Raw genomic sequence first — 17,500 nt, 5'->3', positions numbered from 1 at the left:
ACAGACAGGGTCAGACACCCAGAGAGACAGACAGGGTCAGACACCCAGAGAGACAGACAGGGTCAGACACCCAGAGAGACAGACAGGGTCAGACACCCAGAGAGACAGATAGGGTCAGACACCCAGAGAGACAGACAGGGTCAGACCCAGAGAGACAGACAGGGTCAGTCCAACAACATCCAGATAGACAGACAGGGTCAGACCCAGACAGAGAGACAGACAGACAGGGTCAGACCCAGACAGACAGGGTCAGACCCAGACAGACAGGGTCAGACCCAGACAGACAGGGTCAGACCCAGACAGACAGGGTCAGACCCAGACAGACAGGGTCAGACCCAGACCCAGACAGAGAGACAGACAGGGCCAGACCCAGACAGAGAGACAGACAGGGCCAGACCCAGAGACAGACAGGGTCAGACCCAGAGAGACAGACAGGGCCAGACCCAGAGACAGACAGGGTCAGACCCAGAGAGACAGACAGACAGGGTCAGACCCAGACAGAGAGACAGATAGGGTCAGACCCAGACAGAGAGACAGACAGGGTCAGACCCAGACAGAGAGACAGACAGGGTCAGACCCAGAGAGAGAGACAGACAGGGTCAGACCCAGAGAGAGAGACAGACAGGGTAAGACCCAGACAGAGACAGACCGGGTCAGACACAGAGAGACAGACAGACAGGGTCAGACCCAGACAGACAGGGTCAGACCCAGACAGAGAGACAGACAGACAGGGTCAGACCCAGACATACTGGTTGAGGTGAACAAAACTATCCCCTTCAAATAGAACCTAAACTAGGATATCCCCTATAACTAGGATATCCCCTATAACTAGGATATCCCCTATAACTAGGATATCCCCTATAACTAGGATATCCCCTATAACTAGGATATCCCCTATAACTAGGATATCCCCTATAACTAGGATATCCCCTACCTACTAACAGAACCTATAACTAGGATATCCCCTATAACTAGGATATCCCCTATAACTAGGATATCCCCTATAACTAGGATATCCCCTATAACTAGGATATCCCCTATAACTAGGATATCCCCTATAACTAGGATATCCACTACCTACTAACAGAACCTATAACTAGGATATCCCCTATAACTAGGATATCCCCTATAACTAGGATATCCCCTATAACTAGGATATCCCCTATAACTAGGATATCCCCTATAACTAGGATATCCCCTACCTACTAACAGAACCTATAACTAGGATATTCCCTATAACTAGGATATCCCCTATAACTAGGATATCCCCTATAACTAAGATATCCCCTATAACTAGGATATCCCCTATAACTAGGATATCCCCTATAACTAGGATATCCCCTATAACTAGGATATCCCCTATAACTAGGATATCCCCTATAACTAGGATATCCCCTACCTACTAACAGAACCTATAACTAGGATATTCCCTATAACTAGGATATCCCCTATAACTAGGATATCCCCTATAACTAGGATATCCCCTATAACTAGGATATCCCCTATAACTAGGATATCCCCTATAACTAGGATATCCCCTATAACTAGGATATCCCCTATAACTAAGATATCCCCTATAACTAGGATATCCCCTATAACTAGGATATCCCCTATAACTAGGATATCCCCTATAACTAGGATATCCCCTATAACTAGGATATCCCCTACCTACTAACAGAACCTATAACTAGGATATTCCCTATAACTAGGATATCCCCTATAACTAGGATATCCCCTATAACTAGGATATCCCCTATAACTAGGATATCCCCTATAACTAGGATATCCCCTACCTACTAACAGAACCTATAACTAGGATATCCCCTATAACTAGGATATCCCCTATAACTAGGATATCCCCTATAACTAGGATATCCCCTATAACTAGGATATCCCCTATAACTAGGATATCCCCTACCTACTAACAGAACCTATAACTAGGATATCCCCTATAACTAGGATATCCCCTACCTACTAACAGAACCTATAACTAGGATATCCCCTATAACTAGGATATCCCCTATAACTAGGATATCCCCTATAACTAGGATATCCCCTATAACTAGGATATCCTATAACTAGGATATCCCCTATAACTAGGATATCCCCTATAACTAGGATATCCCCTACCTACTAACAGAACCTATAACTAGGATATCCCCTATAACTAGGATATCCCCTATAACTAGGATATCCCCTATAACTAGGATATCCCCTACCTACTAACAGAACCTATAACTAGGATATCCCCTATAACTAGGATATCCCCTATAACTAGGATATCCCCTACCTACTAACAGAACCTATAACTAGGATATCCCCTATAACTAGGATATCCCCTATAACTAGGATATCCCCTATAACTAGGATATCCCCTATAACTAGGATATCCCCTATAACTAGGATATCCCCTATAACTAGGATATCCCTATAACTAGGATATCCCCTATAACTAGGATATCCCCTACCTACTAACAGAACCTATAACTAGGATATCCCCTATAACTAGGATATCCCCTACCTACTAACAGAACCTATAACTAGGATATCCCCTATAACTAGGATATCCCCTACCTACTAACAGAACCTATAACTAGGATATCCCCTATAACTAGGATATCCCCTACCTACTAACAGAACCTATAACTAGGATATCCCCTATAACTAGGATATCCCCTACCTACTAGGAACCTATAACTAGGATATCCCCTATAACTAGGATATCCCTACCTACTAACAGAACCTATAACTAGGATATCCCCTATAACTAGGATATCCCCTATAACTAGGATATCCCCTATAACTAGGATATCCCCTATAACTAGGATATCCCCTATAACTAGGATATCCCCTATAACTAGGATATCCCCTACCTACTAACAGAACCTATAACTAGGATATCCCCTATAACTAGGATATTCCCTATAACTAGGATATCCCCTATAACTAGGATATCCCCTATAACTAGGATATCCCCTACCTACTAACAGAACCTATAACTAGGATATCCCCTATAACTAGGATATCCCCTATAACTAGGATATCCCCTACCTACTAACAGAACCTATAACTAGGATATCCCCTATAACTAGGATATCCCCTATAACTAGGATATCCCCTATAACTAGGATATCCCCTATAACTAGGATATCCCCTATAACTAGGATATCCCCTACCTACTAACAGAACCTATAACTAGGATATCCCCTATAACTAGGATATCCCCTATAACTAGGATATCCCCTACATACTAACAGAACCTATAACTAGGATATCCCCTATAACTAGGATATCCCCTACCTACTAACAGAACCTATAACTAGGATATCCCCTATAACTAGGATATCCCCTATAACTAGGATATCCCCTACCTACTAACAGAACCTATAACTACAATATCCCCTATAACTAGGATATCCCCTATAACTAGGATATCCCCTATAACTAGGATATCCCCTATAACTAGGATATCCCCTACCTACTAACAGAACCTATAACTAGGATATCCCCTATAACTAGGATATCCCCTATAACTAGGATATCCCCTATAACTAGGATATCCCCTATAACTAGGATATCCCCTAGAACTAGGATATCCCCTATAACTAGGATATCCCCTATAACTAGGATATCCCCTATAACTAGGATATCCCCTATAACTAGGATATCCCCTATAACTAGGATATCCCCTATAACTAGGATATCCCCTACCTACTAACAGAACCTATAACTAGGATATCCCCTATAACTAGGATATCCCCTATAACTAGGATATCCCCTACCTACTAACAGAACCTATAACTAGGATATCCCCTATAACTAGGATATCCCCTACCTACTAACAGAACCTATAACTAGGATATCCCCTATAACTAGGATATCCCCTACCTACTAACAGAACCTATAACTAGGATATCCCCTATAACTAGGATATCCCCTATAACTAGGATATCCCCTAGGATATCCCCTACCTACTAACAGAACCTATAACTAGGATATCCTATAACTAGGATATCCCCTATAACTAGGATATCCCCTACCTACTAACAGAACCTATAACTAGGATATCCCCTATAACTAGGATATCCCCTATAACTAGGATATCCCCTATAACTAGGATATCCTATAACTAGGATATCCCCTATAACTAGGATATCCCCTATAACTAGGATATCCCCTAAACTAGGATATCCCCTACCTACTAACAGAACCTATAACTAGGATATCCCTATAACTAGGATATCCCCTACCTACTAACAGAACCTATAACTAGGATATCCCCTATAACTAGGATATCCCCTATAACTAGGATATCCCCTACCTACTAACAGAACCTATAACTAGGATATCCCCTATAACTAGGATATCCCCTATAACTAGGATATCCCCTATAACTAGGATATCCCCTATAACTAGGATATCCCCTATAACTAGGATATCCCCTATAACTAGGATATCCCCTATAACTAGGATATCCCCTACCTACTAACAGAACCTATAACTAGGATATCCCCTATAACTAGGATATCCCCTATAACTAGGATATCCCCTATAACTAGGATATCCCCTACATACTAACAGAACCTATAACTAGGATATCCCCTATAACTAGGATATCCCCTATAACTAGGATATCCCCTATAACTAGGATATCCCCTACCTACTAACAGAACCTATAACTAGGATATCCCCTATAACTAGGATATCCCCTATAACTAGGATATCCCCTACCTACTAACAGAACCTATAACTAGGATATCCCCTATAACTAGGATATCCCCTATAACTAGGATATCCCTACCTACTAACAGAACCTATAACTAGGATATCCCCTATAACTAGGATATCCCCTACCTACTAACAGAACCTAGGATATCCCTATAACTAGGATATCCCTATAACTAGGATATCCCCTATAACTAGGATATCCCCCCTAGGATATAACCCCTATAACTAGGATATCCCCTATAACTAGGATATCCCCTATAACTAGGATATCCCCGACCTACTAACAGAACCTATAACTAGGATATTCCCTATAACTAGGATATTCCCTATAACTAGGATATCCCCTATAACTAGGATATCCCCTACCTACTAACAGAACCTATAACTAGGATATCCCCTATAACTAGGATATCCCCTATAACTAGGATATCCCCTACCTATAACTAGAACCTATAACTAGGATATCCCCTATAACTAGGATATCCCCTATAACTAGGATATCCCCTATAACTAGGATATCCCCTATAACTAGGATATCCCCTATAACTAGGATATCCCCTATAACTAGGATATCCCCTACCTACTAACAGAACCTATAACTAGGATATCCCCTACCTACTAACTATAACTAGGATATCCCCTATAACTAGGATATCCACTACCTACTAACAGAACCTATAACTAGGATATCCCCTATAACTAGGATATCCCCTATAACTAGGATATTCCCTATAACTAGGATATCCCCTATAACTAGGATATCCCCTACCTACTAACAGAACCTAAACTAGGATATCCCCTATAACTAGGATATCCCCTACCTACTAACAGAACCTATAACTAGGATATCCCCTACCTACTAACAGAACCTATAACTAGGATATCCCCTACCTACTAACAGAACCTAAACTAGGATATCCCTTATAACTAGGATATCCCCTATAACTAGGATATCCCCTATAACTAGGATATCCCCTATAACTAGGATATCCCCTATAACTAGGATATCCCCTACCTACTAACAGAACCTATAACTAGGATATCCCCTATAACTAGGATATCCCCTATAACTAGGATATCCCCTATAACTAGGATATCCCCTACCTACTAACAGAACCTATAACTAGGATATCCCCTACCTAACAGAACCTAGGATATCCCCTATAACTAGGATATCCCCTATAACTAGGATATCCCCTATAACTAGGATATCCCCTATAAACTAGGATATCCCCTATAACTAGGATATCCCCTATAAACTAGGATATCCCCTAACTAGGATATCCCTAAACAGAACCTATAACTAGGATATCCCCTAAAACTAGGATATCCCCTATAACTAGATATCCCCTATAACTAGGATATCCCCTATAACTAGGATATCCCCTACCTAAACAGAACCTATAACTAGGATATCCCCTATAAACAGAACCTATAACTAGGATATCCCCTATAACTAGGATATCCCCTATAACTAGGATATCCCCTATAACTAGGATATCCCCTATAACTAGGATATCCCCTACCTACTAACAGAACCTATAACTAGGATATCCCCTATAACTAGGATATCCCCTATAACTAGGATATCCCCTATAACTAGGATATCCCCTATAACTAGGATATCCCCTATAACTAGGATATCCCCTATAACTAGGATATCCCCTATAACTAGGATATCCCCTATAACTAGGATATCCCCTATAACTAGGATATCCCCTATAACTAGGATATCCCCTATAACTAGGATATCCCCTACCTACTAACAGAACCTATAACTAGGATATCCCCTATAACTAGGATATCCCATATAACTAGGATATCTCCTACCTACTAACAGAACCTATAACTAGGATATCCCCTACCTACTAACAGAACCTATAACTAGGAAGTCCCCTATAACTAGGATATCCCCTATAACTAGGATATCCCCTATAACTAGGATATCCCCTATAACTAGGATATCCCCTACCTACTAACAGAACCTATAACTAGGATATCCCCTATAACTAGGATATCCCCTATAACTAGGATATCCCCTATAACTAGGATATTCCCTATAACTAGGATATCCCCTATAACTAGGATATCCTAGGATATCCCCTATAACTAGGATATCCTCCTATAACTAGGATATCCCCTATAACTAGGATATCCCCTATAACTAGGATATCCCCTACCTACTAACAGAACCTATAACTAGGATATCCCCTATAACTAGGATATCCCCTATAACTAGAACCTATAACTAGGATATCCCCTACCTACTAACAGAACCTATAACTAGGATATCCCCTATAACTAGGATATCCCCTATAACTAGGATATCCCCTATAACTAGGATATCCCCTACCTACTAACAGAACCTATAACTAGGATATCCCCTATAACTAGGATATCCCCTAGGATATCCCTACCTACTAACAGAACCTATAACTAGGATATCCCCTATAACTAGGATATCCCCTATAACTAGGATATCCCCTACCTACTAACAGAACCTATAACTAGGATATCCCCTATAACTAGGATATCCCCTATAACTAGGATATCCCCTACCTACTAACAGAACCTATAACTAGGATATCCCCTACCTACTAACAGAACCTATAACTAGGAAGTCCCCTATAACTAGGATATCCCCTATAACTAGGATATCCTAGGATATCCCCTATAACTAGGATATCTAACAACTAGGATATCCTATAACTAGGATATCCCCTATAACTAGGATATCCTCTATAACTAGGATATCCCCTATAACTAGGATATCCTAGGATATCCCCTATAACTAGGATATCTCCTACCTACTATATAACTAGGATATCCCCTACCTAACAGAACCTATAACTAGGATATCCCCTATAACTAGGATATCCTATAACTAGGATATCCCTATAGGATATCCCTATAACTAGGATATCCCCTATAACTAGGATATCCCCTATAACTAGGATATCCCCTATAACTAGGATATCCCCTATAACTAGGATATCCCCTATAACTAGGATATCCCCTACCTACTAACAGAACCTATAACTAGGATATCCCCTATAACTAGGATATCCCCTACCTACTAACAGAACCTATAACTAGGATATCCCCTACCTACTAACAGAACCTATAACTAGGATATCCCCTATAACTAGGATATCCCCTATAACTAGGATATCCCCTATAACTAGGATATCCCCTATAACTAGGATATCCCCTATAACTAGGATATCCTAGGATATCCCCTATAACTAGGATATCCCTATAACTAGGATATCCCCTATAACTAGGATATCCTATAACTAGGATATCCCCTATAACTAGGATATCCCCTACCTACTAACAGAACCTATAACTAGGATATCCCCTATAACTAGGATATCCCCTATAACTAGGATATCCCCTATAACTAGGATATCCCCTATAACTAGGATATCCCCTATAACTAGGATATCCCCTATAACTAGGATATCCCCTATAACTAGGATATCCCCTACCTACTAACAGAACCTATAACTAGGATATCCCCTACCTACTAACAGAACCTATAACTAGGATATCCCCTATAACTAGGATATCCCCTATAACTAGGATATCCCCTATAACTAGGATATCCCCTATAACTAGGATATCCCCTACCTACTAACAGAACCTATAACTAGGATATCCCCTACCTACTAACAGAACCTATAACTAGGATATCCCCTATAACTAGGATATCCCCTACCTACTAACAGAACCTATAACTAGGATATCCCCTATAACTAGGATATCCCCTATAACTAGGATATCCCCTATAACTAGGATATCCCCTACCTACTAACAGAACCTATAACTAGGATATCCCCTATAACTAGGATATCCCCTATAACTAGGATATCCCCTATAACTAGGATATCCCCTATAACAGAACCTAGGATATCCCCTATAACTAGGATATCCCCTATAACTAGGATATCCCCTATAACTAGGATATTCCTATAACTAGGATATCCCCTATAACTAGGATATCCCCTACCTACTAACAGAACCTAGGGATATCCCCTATAACTAGGATATCCCCTACCTACTAACAGAACCTATAACTAGGATATCCCCTACCTACTAACAGAACCTATAACTAGGATATCCCCTACCTACTAACAGAACCTAAACTAGGATATCCCTTATAACTAGAATATCCCCTATAACTAGGATATCCCCTATAACTAGGATATCCCCTACCTAAACAGAACCTATAACTAGGATACCCCTATAACTAGGATATCCCCTATAACTAGGATATCCCCTACATACTAACAGAACCTATAACTAGGATATCCCCTATAACTAGGATATCCCCTATAACTAGGATATCCCCTATAACTAGGATATCCCCTATAACTAGGATATCCCCTATAACTAGGATATCCCCTATAACTAGGATATCCCCTACCTACTAACAGAACCTATAACTAGGATATCCCTATAACTAGGATATCCCCTATAACTAGGATATCCCCTATAACTAGGATATCCCTATAACTAGGATATCCCCTATAACTAGGATATCCCCTATAACTAGGATATCCCCTATAACTAGGATATCTATAACTAGGATATCCCCTATAACTAGGATATCCCTATAACTAGGATATCCCCTATAACTAGGATATCCCCTACCTACTAACAGAACCTATAACTAGGATATCCCCTATAACTAGGATATCCCCTATAACTAGGATATCCCCTACCTACTAACAGAACCTATAACTAGGATATCCCCTACCTACTAACAGAACCTATAACTAGGATATCCCCTACCTACTAACAGAACCTAAACTAGGATATCCTCTATAACTAGGATATCCCCTACCTACTAACAGAACCTAAACTAGGATATCCCCTATAACTAGGATATCCCCTACCTAACAGAACCTATAACTAGGATATCCCCTATAACTAGGATATCCCCTATAACTAGGATATCCCCTATAACTAGGATATCCCCTACCTACTAACAGAACCTATAACTAGGATATCCCCTATAACTAGGATATCCCCTATAACTAGGATATCCCCTATAACTAGGATATCTAACTAGGATATCTATAACTAGGATATCCCTATAACTAGGATATCCCCTATAACTAGGATATCCCTATAACTACTAGGATATCCCTACCTACTAACAGAACCTAGGATATCCCCTACCTATAACAGAACCTATAACTAGGATATCCCTACCTATAACTAGGATATCCTCTATAACTAGGATATCCCCTACCTACTAACAGAACCTAAACTAGGATATCCCCTATAACTAGGATATCCCCTATAACAGAACCCCTATAACTAGGATATCCCCTATAACTAGGATATCCCCTATAACTAGGATATCCCCTATAACTAGGATATCCCCTATAACTAGGATATCCCCTACCTACTAACAGAACCTATAACTAGGATATCCCCTATAACTAGGATATCCCCTATAACTAGGATATCCCCTAGGATATCCCTACTAACAGAACCTAGGATATCCCCTATAACTAGGGATATCCCTACCTATAACAGATATCCCCTATAACTAGGATATCCCCTACCTACTAACAGATACCCCTGCCTAAACTAGGATATCCCCTATAACTAGGATATCCCCTATAACTAGGATATCCCTAGGATAACTAGGATATCCCCTACCTACTAACAGAACCTATAACTAGGATATCCCCTATAACTAGGATATCCCCTATAACTAGGATATCCCCTATAACTAGGATATCCCCTATAACTAGGATATCCCTAAGGATATCCCCTATAACTAGGATATCCCCTATAACTAGGATATCCCCTATAACTAGGATAGGGATATCCCCTACCTACTAACAGAACCTAAACTAGGATATCCCTATATAACTAGGATATCCTGAAGTGTCTAACAGATATCCTATAGGATATCCTATAACTAGGATATCCCCTATAACTAGGATATCCCCTATAACTAGGATATCCCCTACCTACTAATATCAGGATATCCCTATAACTAGGATATCCCCTATAACCCCTACTAACAGAACCTAGAACTAGGATATCCCCTATAACTAGGATATCCCCTACCTAGGATATCCCCTATAACTAGGATATCCCCTATAACTAGGATATCCCCTATAACTAGGATATCCCCTATAACTAGGATATCCCCTACCTATAACAGAACCTATAACTAGGATATCCCCTATAACTAGGATATCCCCTATAACCTATCTAAACTAGGATATCCTATAACTAGGATCCCCTATAACTAGGATATCCCCTATAACTAGGATATCCCCCTATAACAGAACCTAGGGATATCCCCTATAACTAGGATATCCCCTAAACTAGGATATCCCCTATAACTAGGATATCCCCTATAACTAGGATATCCCCTATAACTAGGATATCCCCTATAACTAGGATATCCCCTATAACTAGGATATCCCCTATAACTAGGATATCCCCTATAACTAGGATATCCCCGACCTACTAACAGAACCTATAACTAGGATATCCCCTACCTATTAACAGAACCTAGAACTAGGATATCCCCGACCTACTAACAGAACAGAATAACAAATAACCTGAACACTCAGCTTTCCCAACATATGGCTTCTACAAAGAGGACAGGACAGTGGTCTTCACAAACTGAACATGAGAGATATGCTACAGCAGTTAGCTGCTTAAACTGGCAACATGATCATAGTTGCTATGCTAAAGTAGTTAGCTGCTTAAACTGGCAACATGATCATAGTTGCTATGCTAAAGTAGCTAGCTGTTTAAACTGGCAACATGATCATAGTTGCTATGCTAAAGCAGCTAGCTGTTTAAACTGGCAACATGATCATAGTTGCTATGCTACAGCAGCTAGCTGTTTAAACTGGCAACATGATCATAGTTGCTATGATACAGCAGTTAGCTGTTTAAACTGGCAACATGATCATAGTTGCTATGCTACAGCAGCTAGCTGTTTAAACTGGCAACATGATCATAGTTGCTATGCTACAGCAGCTAGCTGTTTAAACTGGCAACATGATCATAGTTGCTATGCTACAGCAGCTAGCTGTTTAAACTGGCAACATGATCATAGTTGCTATGCTACAGTTGCTAGGTAGAAGTCATAATAGAAGAGGTAGTAGAACAGGAAAAAGAGTTGTATTTAGAATAGAATCTGGGTGTTTGGTACTCACCCTCCTCATGTTGGTCTCAGAGCTGACAGGGTTTTCAGGGTGCACCCACTTGGACCCGGGCAGGTTGAGTCTGGGGGGATAGGAGTGGGTCTCATTGGGGTACTGCCAGATGATTGGATACAGCCCCAGCTGGTTGTATGAGGCTGAGGTGTGGCTGTGTGTCTGGGGCTGAGAGACAGGGTGGTGATGAGCTAGTCCCAGGTGCCCCAGCCCTGAGGAGTCTAGTCGGGGATGACCCCCCAGCAAGGGGCCTGGAGGCAGGCCAGAGAGCACCCCGGAGAGGAGGTGGTGGGAGTGGGATGTGTGGTGGTGGGTGGAAGAGGGGGTGAGGCAGGAGGCGTGGAGGGGTGGAGCTGGGGGTGCAGATAGGACACGTGGTTGGTCTCCTGGTTGGGACGGACAAGCGCAGGGTCCCGATACACGGTGAAATGCTCGTTCTTATCGATGATTAGCGGGCTCTTAGTGCAAGATCCTGGCGACTCAGTCCCTCGGGCCAGGACGGGCTTAAAGCTGGAGCGAGGGGTGTTGTCCGGGTAACGGCCTTTATGCTTGGACACCTCTGGGGAGGGGAGGGGTTTGGGTTTAGAACAAGTCTCCAGAACACTCTGTGTTTTAGACTTGACAATGTCAGGGGAGCAGAGGGGCTTCGGCTTCAGGGCCTCTGGGGAGGGGAGGGGCTTGGGGATATCAGGGGAGGGGCTTAGCTTGTACGATTTCCTGGCCTCGTCGGCCAATGAGGCGTTCTTAATGCAGGGCAGCATGGAGGAATATAGCTGCTTCTCTCTCTCTACTACAGCAGCAGACTCACTGACTGATGCTATAGGTCTGATCACCACTGAATGGACTAACCCCATCTTACTGCCCAGGCTGCCAGCGATGTCATGCTTTACCTCCGGCTTCCTACACACTGAGGGAGTCTGGTTCCCAAGGTCACACTCTGACACTGAGGGAGTCTGGTTCCTAAGGTCACACTCTGACACTGAGGGAGTCTGGTTCCTAAGGTCACACTCTGACACTGAGGGAGCCTGGTTCCTAAGGTCACACTCTGACACTAAGGGAGTCTGGTTCCTAAGGTCACACTCTGACACTAAGGGAGTCTGGTTCCTAAGGTCACACTCTGACACTAAGGGAGTCTGGTTCCTAAGGTCACACTCTGACACTAAGGGAGTCTGGTTCCTAAGGTCACACTCTGACACCAAGGGAGTCTGGTTCCCAAGGTCACACTCTGAGACTGAGGGAGTCTGGTTGCTATGGTCACACTCTGACACTGAGGGAGTCTGGTTGCTATGGTCACACTCTGACACTGAGGGAGTCTGGTGTCTAAGGTCACACTCTGACACTGAGGGAGTCTGGTGTCTAAGGTCACACTCTGACACTGAGGGAGTCTGGTTCCTAAGGTCACACTCTGACACTGAGGGAGTCTGGTTCCTAAGGTCACACTCTGACACTGAGGGAGTCTGGTTGCTATGGTCACACTCTGACAGTGAGGGAGTCTGGTTGCTATGGTCACACTCTAACACTAAGGGAGTCTGGTTCCTAAGGTCACACTCGAACACTGAGGGAGTCTGGTTCCTAAGGTCACACTCCGAGGGGCTCTTACGAAGGGGAGAGGGAGGGGCAACAGAGGGGTTCAGCACCAAATGTCTACTGGGCTCAGAGAGGTAGGAGGGCTCAGATGGATTCTGGGAGGCCAGCAGGGCCGAGACGGCCTCAGAGTTCTCCCGGGAGGCCATGTGTGCGTTAGCGTCCTCTGCTGTGATGTCGATTATATACTGAGAGGGAGTCTGGGTCCTGGAGACCACCTCAGCGCTGGTGTACTGGTCCTTGGACTGGGGATGGGTCTGGGATTTCATAGTGCTGTTGTTCTCCATGATACACTCCCCTTGGCCCTCAGAGGGGGCAGAGCCCTGGGAGGAGGAGGACAGGGGAGGGGCCTGCTGCTTTTGCAGTGGAGACCGTTCCCCCTGTCGTTGAGGTTGTCGCAGGGATGACCTCTGCTCCCTGTCGGCTGATGACTGCTGAAACTCCGCCTTCTGAAGCTCCTCACCCCAGGGGGAGAGACTGCCTGTCAGAGCAGACTCCTTCCCAGTCTTAGAACCCTGGGTCTTGTGCCCCTCCTGGCCGGTCTTTCCTTTTAGCTCCTCCTCTGAGTTCTGCTCTGAGGAAGAGGAGGAGTCTGCCGTCCTGGTTCTCTTGGTAGACATCTCAGAGTCACTGCTCTCAGAGAAGTCGGACCTCACTGTAGTCTCGCTTCTTAGTCTTTTCAACCCTGATTTCTTCTCCTCTTCCTCCTCTTCCTCCTCCGCTTTCCTCCGCTTGTTCACAGCCACCTGCTTGCTGCTCGTACTTTTAAAGAAGTCTGGAGAGATGAATCAGAGGAGAATATATTAGATTAGTCTGTAGAGATGAATCAGAGGATATATATTAGATTAGTCTGAGAGATGAATCAGAGGATATATTAGATTAGTCTTAGTCAGAGATGAGAGATGATATATTAGATTAGTCTGAGAGATGAATCAGAGGATATATTATTAGATGAATCAGTCTGAGAGATGAATCAGAGGATATATATTAGATTAGTCTGAGAGATGAATCAGAGGATATATATTAGATTAGTCTGAGAGATGAATCAGAGGAGAATATATTAGATTAGTCTGTAGAGATGAATCAGAGGATATATATTAGATTAGTCTGAGAGATGAATCAGAGGATATATATTAGATTAGTCTGAGAGATGAATCAGAGGATATATATTAGATTAGTCTGAGAGATGAATCAGAGGATATATTAGATTAGTCTGAGAGATGAATCAGAGGAGAATATATTAGATTAGTCTGAGAGATGAATCAGAGGATATATATTAGATTAGTCTGAGAGATGAATCAGAGGATATATATTAGATTAGTCTGAGAGATGAATCAGAGGATATATATTAGATTAGTCTGAGAGATGAATCAGAGGAGAATATATTAGATTAGTCTGAGAGATGAATCAGAGGATATATATTAGATTAGTCTGAGAGATGAATCAGAGGATATATATTAGATTAGTCTGAGAGATGAATCAGAGGATATATATTAGAATTCTAAATGACAAGCAGCAGAATGAACAGCATCAGTACACAGCATCAGTACACAGCATCAGTACACAGCATCAGTACACAGCATCAGTACACAGCATCAGTACACAGCATCAGTCCTAGACCGCTTCCCAACGGAACCCTATTCCTTACATAGTGCACTATGAGCCCTGGTCTGAAGTAGTGCACTATGAGCCCTGGTCTGAAGTAGTGCACTATGAGCCCTGGTCTGAAGTAGTGCACTATGAGCCCTGGTCTGAAGTGGTGCACTATGAGCCCTGGTCTGAAGTAGTGCACTATGAGCCCTGGTCTGAAGTAGTGCACTATGAGCCCTGGTCTGAAGTAGTGCACTATGAGCCCTGGTCTGAAGTAGTGCACTATGAGCCCTGGTCTGAAGTGGTGCACTATGAGCCCTGGTCTGAAGTAGTGCACTATGAGCCCTGGTCTGAAGTAGTGCACTATGAGCCCTGGTCTGAAGTAGTGCACTATGAGCCCTGGTCTGAAGTAGTGCACTATGAGCCCTGGTCTGAAGTAGTGCACTATGAGCCCTGGTCTGAAGTAGTGCACTATGAGCCCTGGTCTGAAGTAGTGCACTATGAGCCCTGGTCTGAAGTAGTGCACTATGAGCCCTGGTCTGAAGTAGTGCACTATGAGCCCTGGTCTGAAGTAGTGCACTATGAGCCCTGGTCTGAAGTAGTGCACTATGAGCCCTGGTCTGAAGTAGTGCACTATGAGCCCTGGTCTGAAGTAGTGCACTATGAGCCCTGGTCTGAAGTAGTGCACTATGAGCCCTGGTCTGAAGTAGTGCACTATGAGCCCTGGTCTGAAGTAGTGCACTATGAGCCCTGGTCTGAAGTAGTGCACTATGAGCCCTGGTCTGAAGTAGTGCACTATGAGCCCTGGTCTGAAGTAGTGCACTATGAGCCCTGGTCTGAAGTAGTGCACTATGAGCCCTGGTCTGAAGTAGTGCACTATGAGCCCTGGTCTGAAGTAGTGCACTATGAGCCCTGGTCTGAAGTAGTGCACTATGAGCCCTGGTCTGAAGTAGCACTATGAGCCCTGGTCTGAAGTAGTGCACTATGAGCCCTGGTCTGAAGTAGTGCACTATGAGCCCTGGTCTGAAGTAGTGCACACTATGAGCCCTGGTCTGAAGTAGTGCACTATGAGCCCTGGTCTGAAGTGGTGCACTATGAGCCCTGGTCTGAAGTAGTGCACTATGAGCCCTGGTCTGAAGTAGTGCACTATGAGCCCTGGTCTGAAGTAGTGCACTATGAGCCCTGGTCTGAAGTAGTGCACTATGAGCCCTGGTCTGAAGTAGTGCACTATGAGCCCTGGTCTGAAGTAGTGCACTATGAGCCCTGGTATGAGCCCTGGTCTGAAGTAGTGCACTATGAGCCCTGGTCTGAAGTAGTGCACTATGAGCCCTGGTCTGAAGTAGTGCACTATGAGCCCTGGTCTGAAGTAGTGCACTATGAGCCCTGGTCTGAAGTAGTGCACTATGAGCCCTGGTCTGAAGTAGTGCACTATGAGCCCTGGTCTGAAGTAGTGCACTATGAGCCCTGGTCTGAAGTAGTGCACTATGAGCCCTGGTCTGAAGTAGTGCACTATGAGCCCTGGTCTGAAGTAGTGCACTATGAGCCCTGGTGTCTGAAGTAGTGCACTATGAGCCCTGGTCTGAAGTAGTGCACTATGAGCCCTGGTCTGAAGTAGTGCACTATGAGCCCTGGTCTGAAGTAGTGCACTGAAAGTAGTGCACTATGAGCCCTGGTCTGAAGTAGTGCACTATGAGCCCTGGTCTGAAGTAGTGCACTATGAGCCCTGGTCTGAGTAGTGCACTATGAGCCCTGGTCTGAAGTAGTGCACTATGAGCCCTGGTCTGAAGTAGTGCACTATGAGCCCTGGTCTGAAGTAGTGCACTATGAGCCCTGGTCTGAAGTAGTGCACTGAGCCCTGGTCTGAGTAGTGCACTATGAGCCCTGGTCTGAAGTAGTGCACTATGAGCCCACTATGAGCCTGTCTGAAGTAGTGCACTAAGCCCTTCTGAAGTAGTGTCACTATGAGCCCTGGTCTGAAGTAGTGCACTATGAGCCCTGGTCTGAAGTAGTGCACTATGAGCCCTGGTCTGAAGTAGTGCACTATGAGCCCTGGTCTGAAGTAGTGCACTATGAGCCCTGGTCTGAGTAGTGCACTATGAGCCCTGGTCTGAAGTAGTGCACTATGAGCCCTGGTCTGAAGTAGTGCACTATGAGCCCTGGTCTGAAGTAGTGCACTATGAGCCCTGGTCTGAAGTAGTGCACTATGAGCCCTTCTGAAGTAGTGCACTATGAGCCCTGGTCTGAAGTAGTGCACTATGAGCCCTGGTCTGAAGTAGTGCACTATGAGCCCTGGTCTGAAGTAGTGCACTATGAGCCCTGGTCTGAAGTAGTGCACTATGAGCCCTGGTCTGAAGTAGTGCACTATGAGCCCTGGTCTGAAGTAGTGCACTATGAGC

At 43.6% G+C, this 17,500-nt stretch overlaps 1 protein-coding gene across 1 annotated transcript in view; it reads right to left on the bottom strand.

Annotated features, from left to right (window-relative positions):
- Window positions 1-17,500, bottom strand: part of LOC124026035 (probable JmjC domain-containing histone demethylation protein 2C) — a gene marked incomplete at its 3' end in the record, with an annotated part of 60,898 nt that overhangs the window by 20,735 nt on the left and 22,663 nt on the right. The window contains 2 exon segments of the mRNA XM_046339216.1: window positions 11,931-12,275; window positions 12,278-14,289. Coding sequence (XP_046195172.1) covers window positions 11,931-12,275; window positions 12,278-14,289 — 2,357 coding nt within the window.

The sequence above is a fragment of the Oncorhynchus gorbuscha genome, unplaced genomic scaffold, assembly GCF_021184085.1.
Source record: "Oncorhynchus gorbuscha isolate QuinsamMale2020 ecotype Even-year unplaced genomic scaffold, OgorEven_v1.0 Un_scaffold_2520, whole genome shotgun sequence".
Classification (NCBI taxonomy): Eukaryota; Metazoa; Chordata; class Actinopteri; order Salmoniformes; family Salmonidae; genus Oncorhynchus; species Oncorhynchus gorbuscha.
Note: the sequence above shows the minus strand (reverse complement) of the source record. Positions and strands in the feature narration are given on the sequence as shown.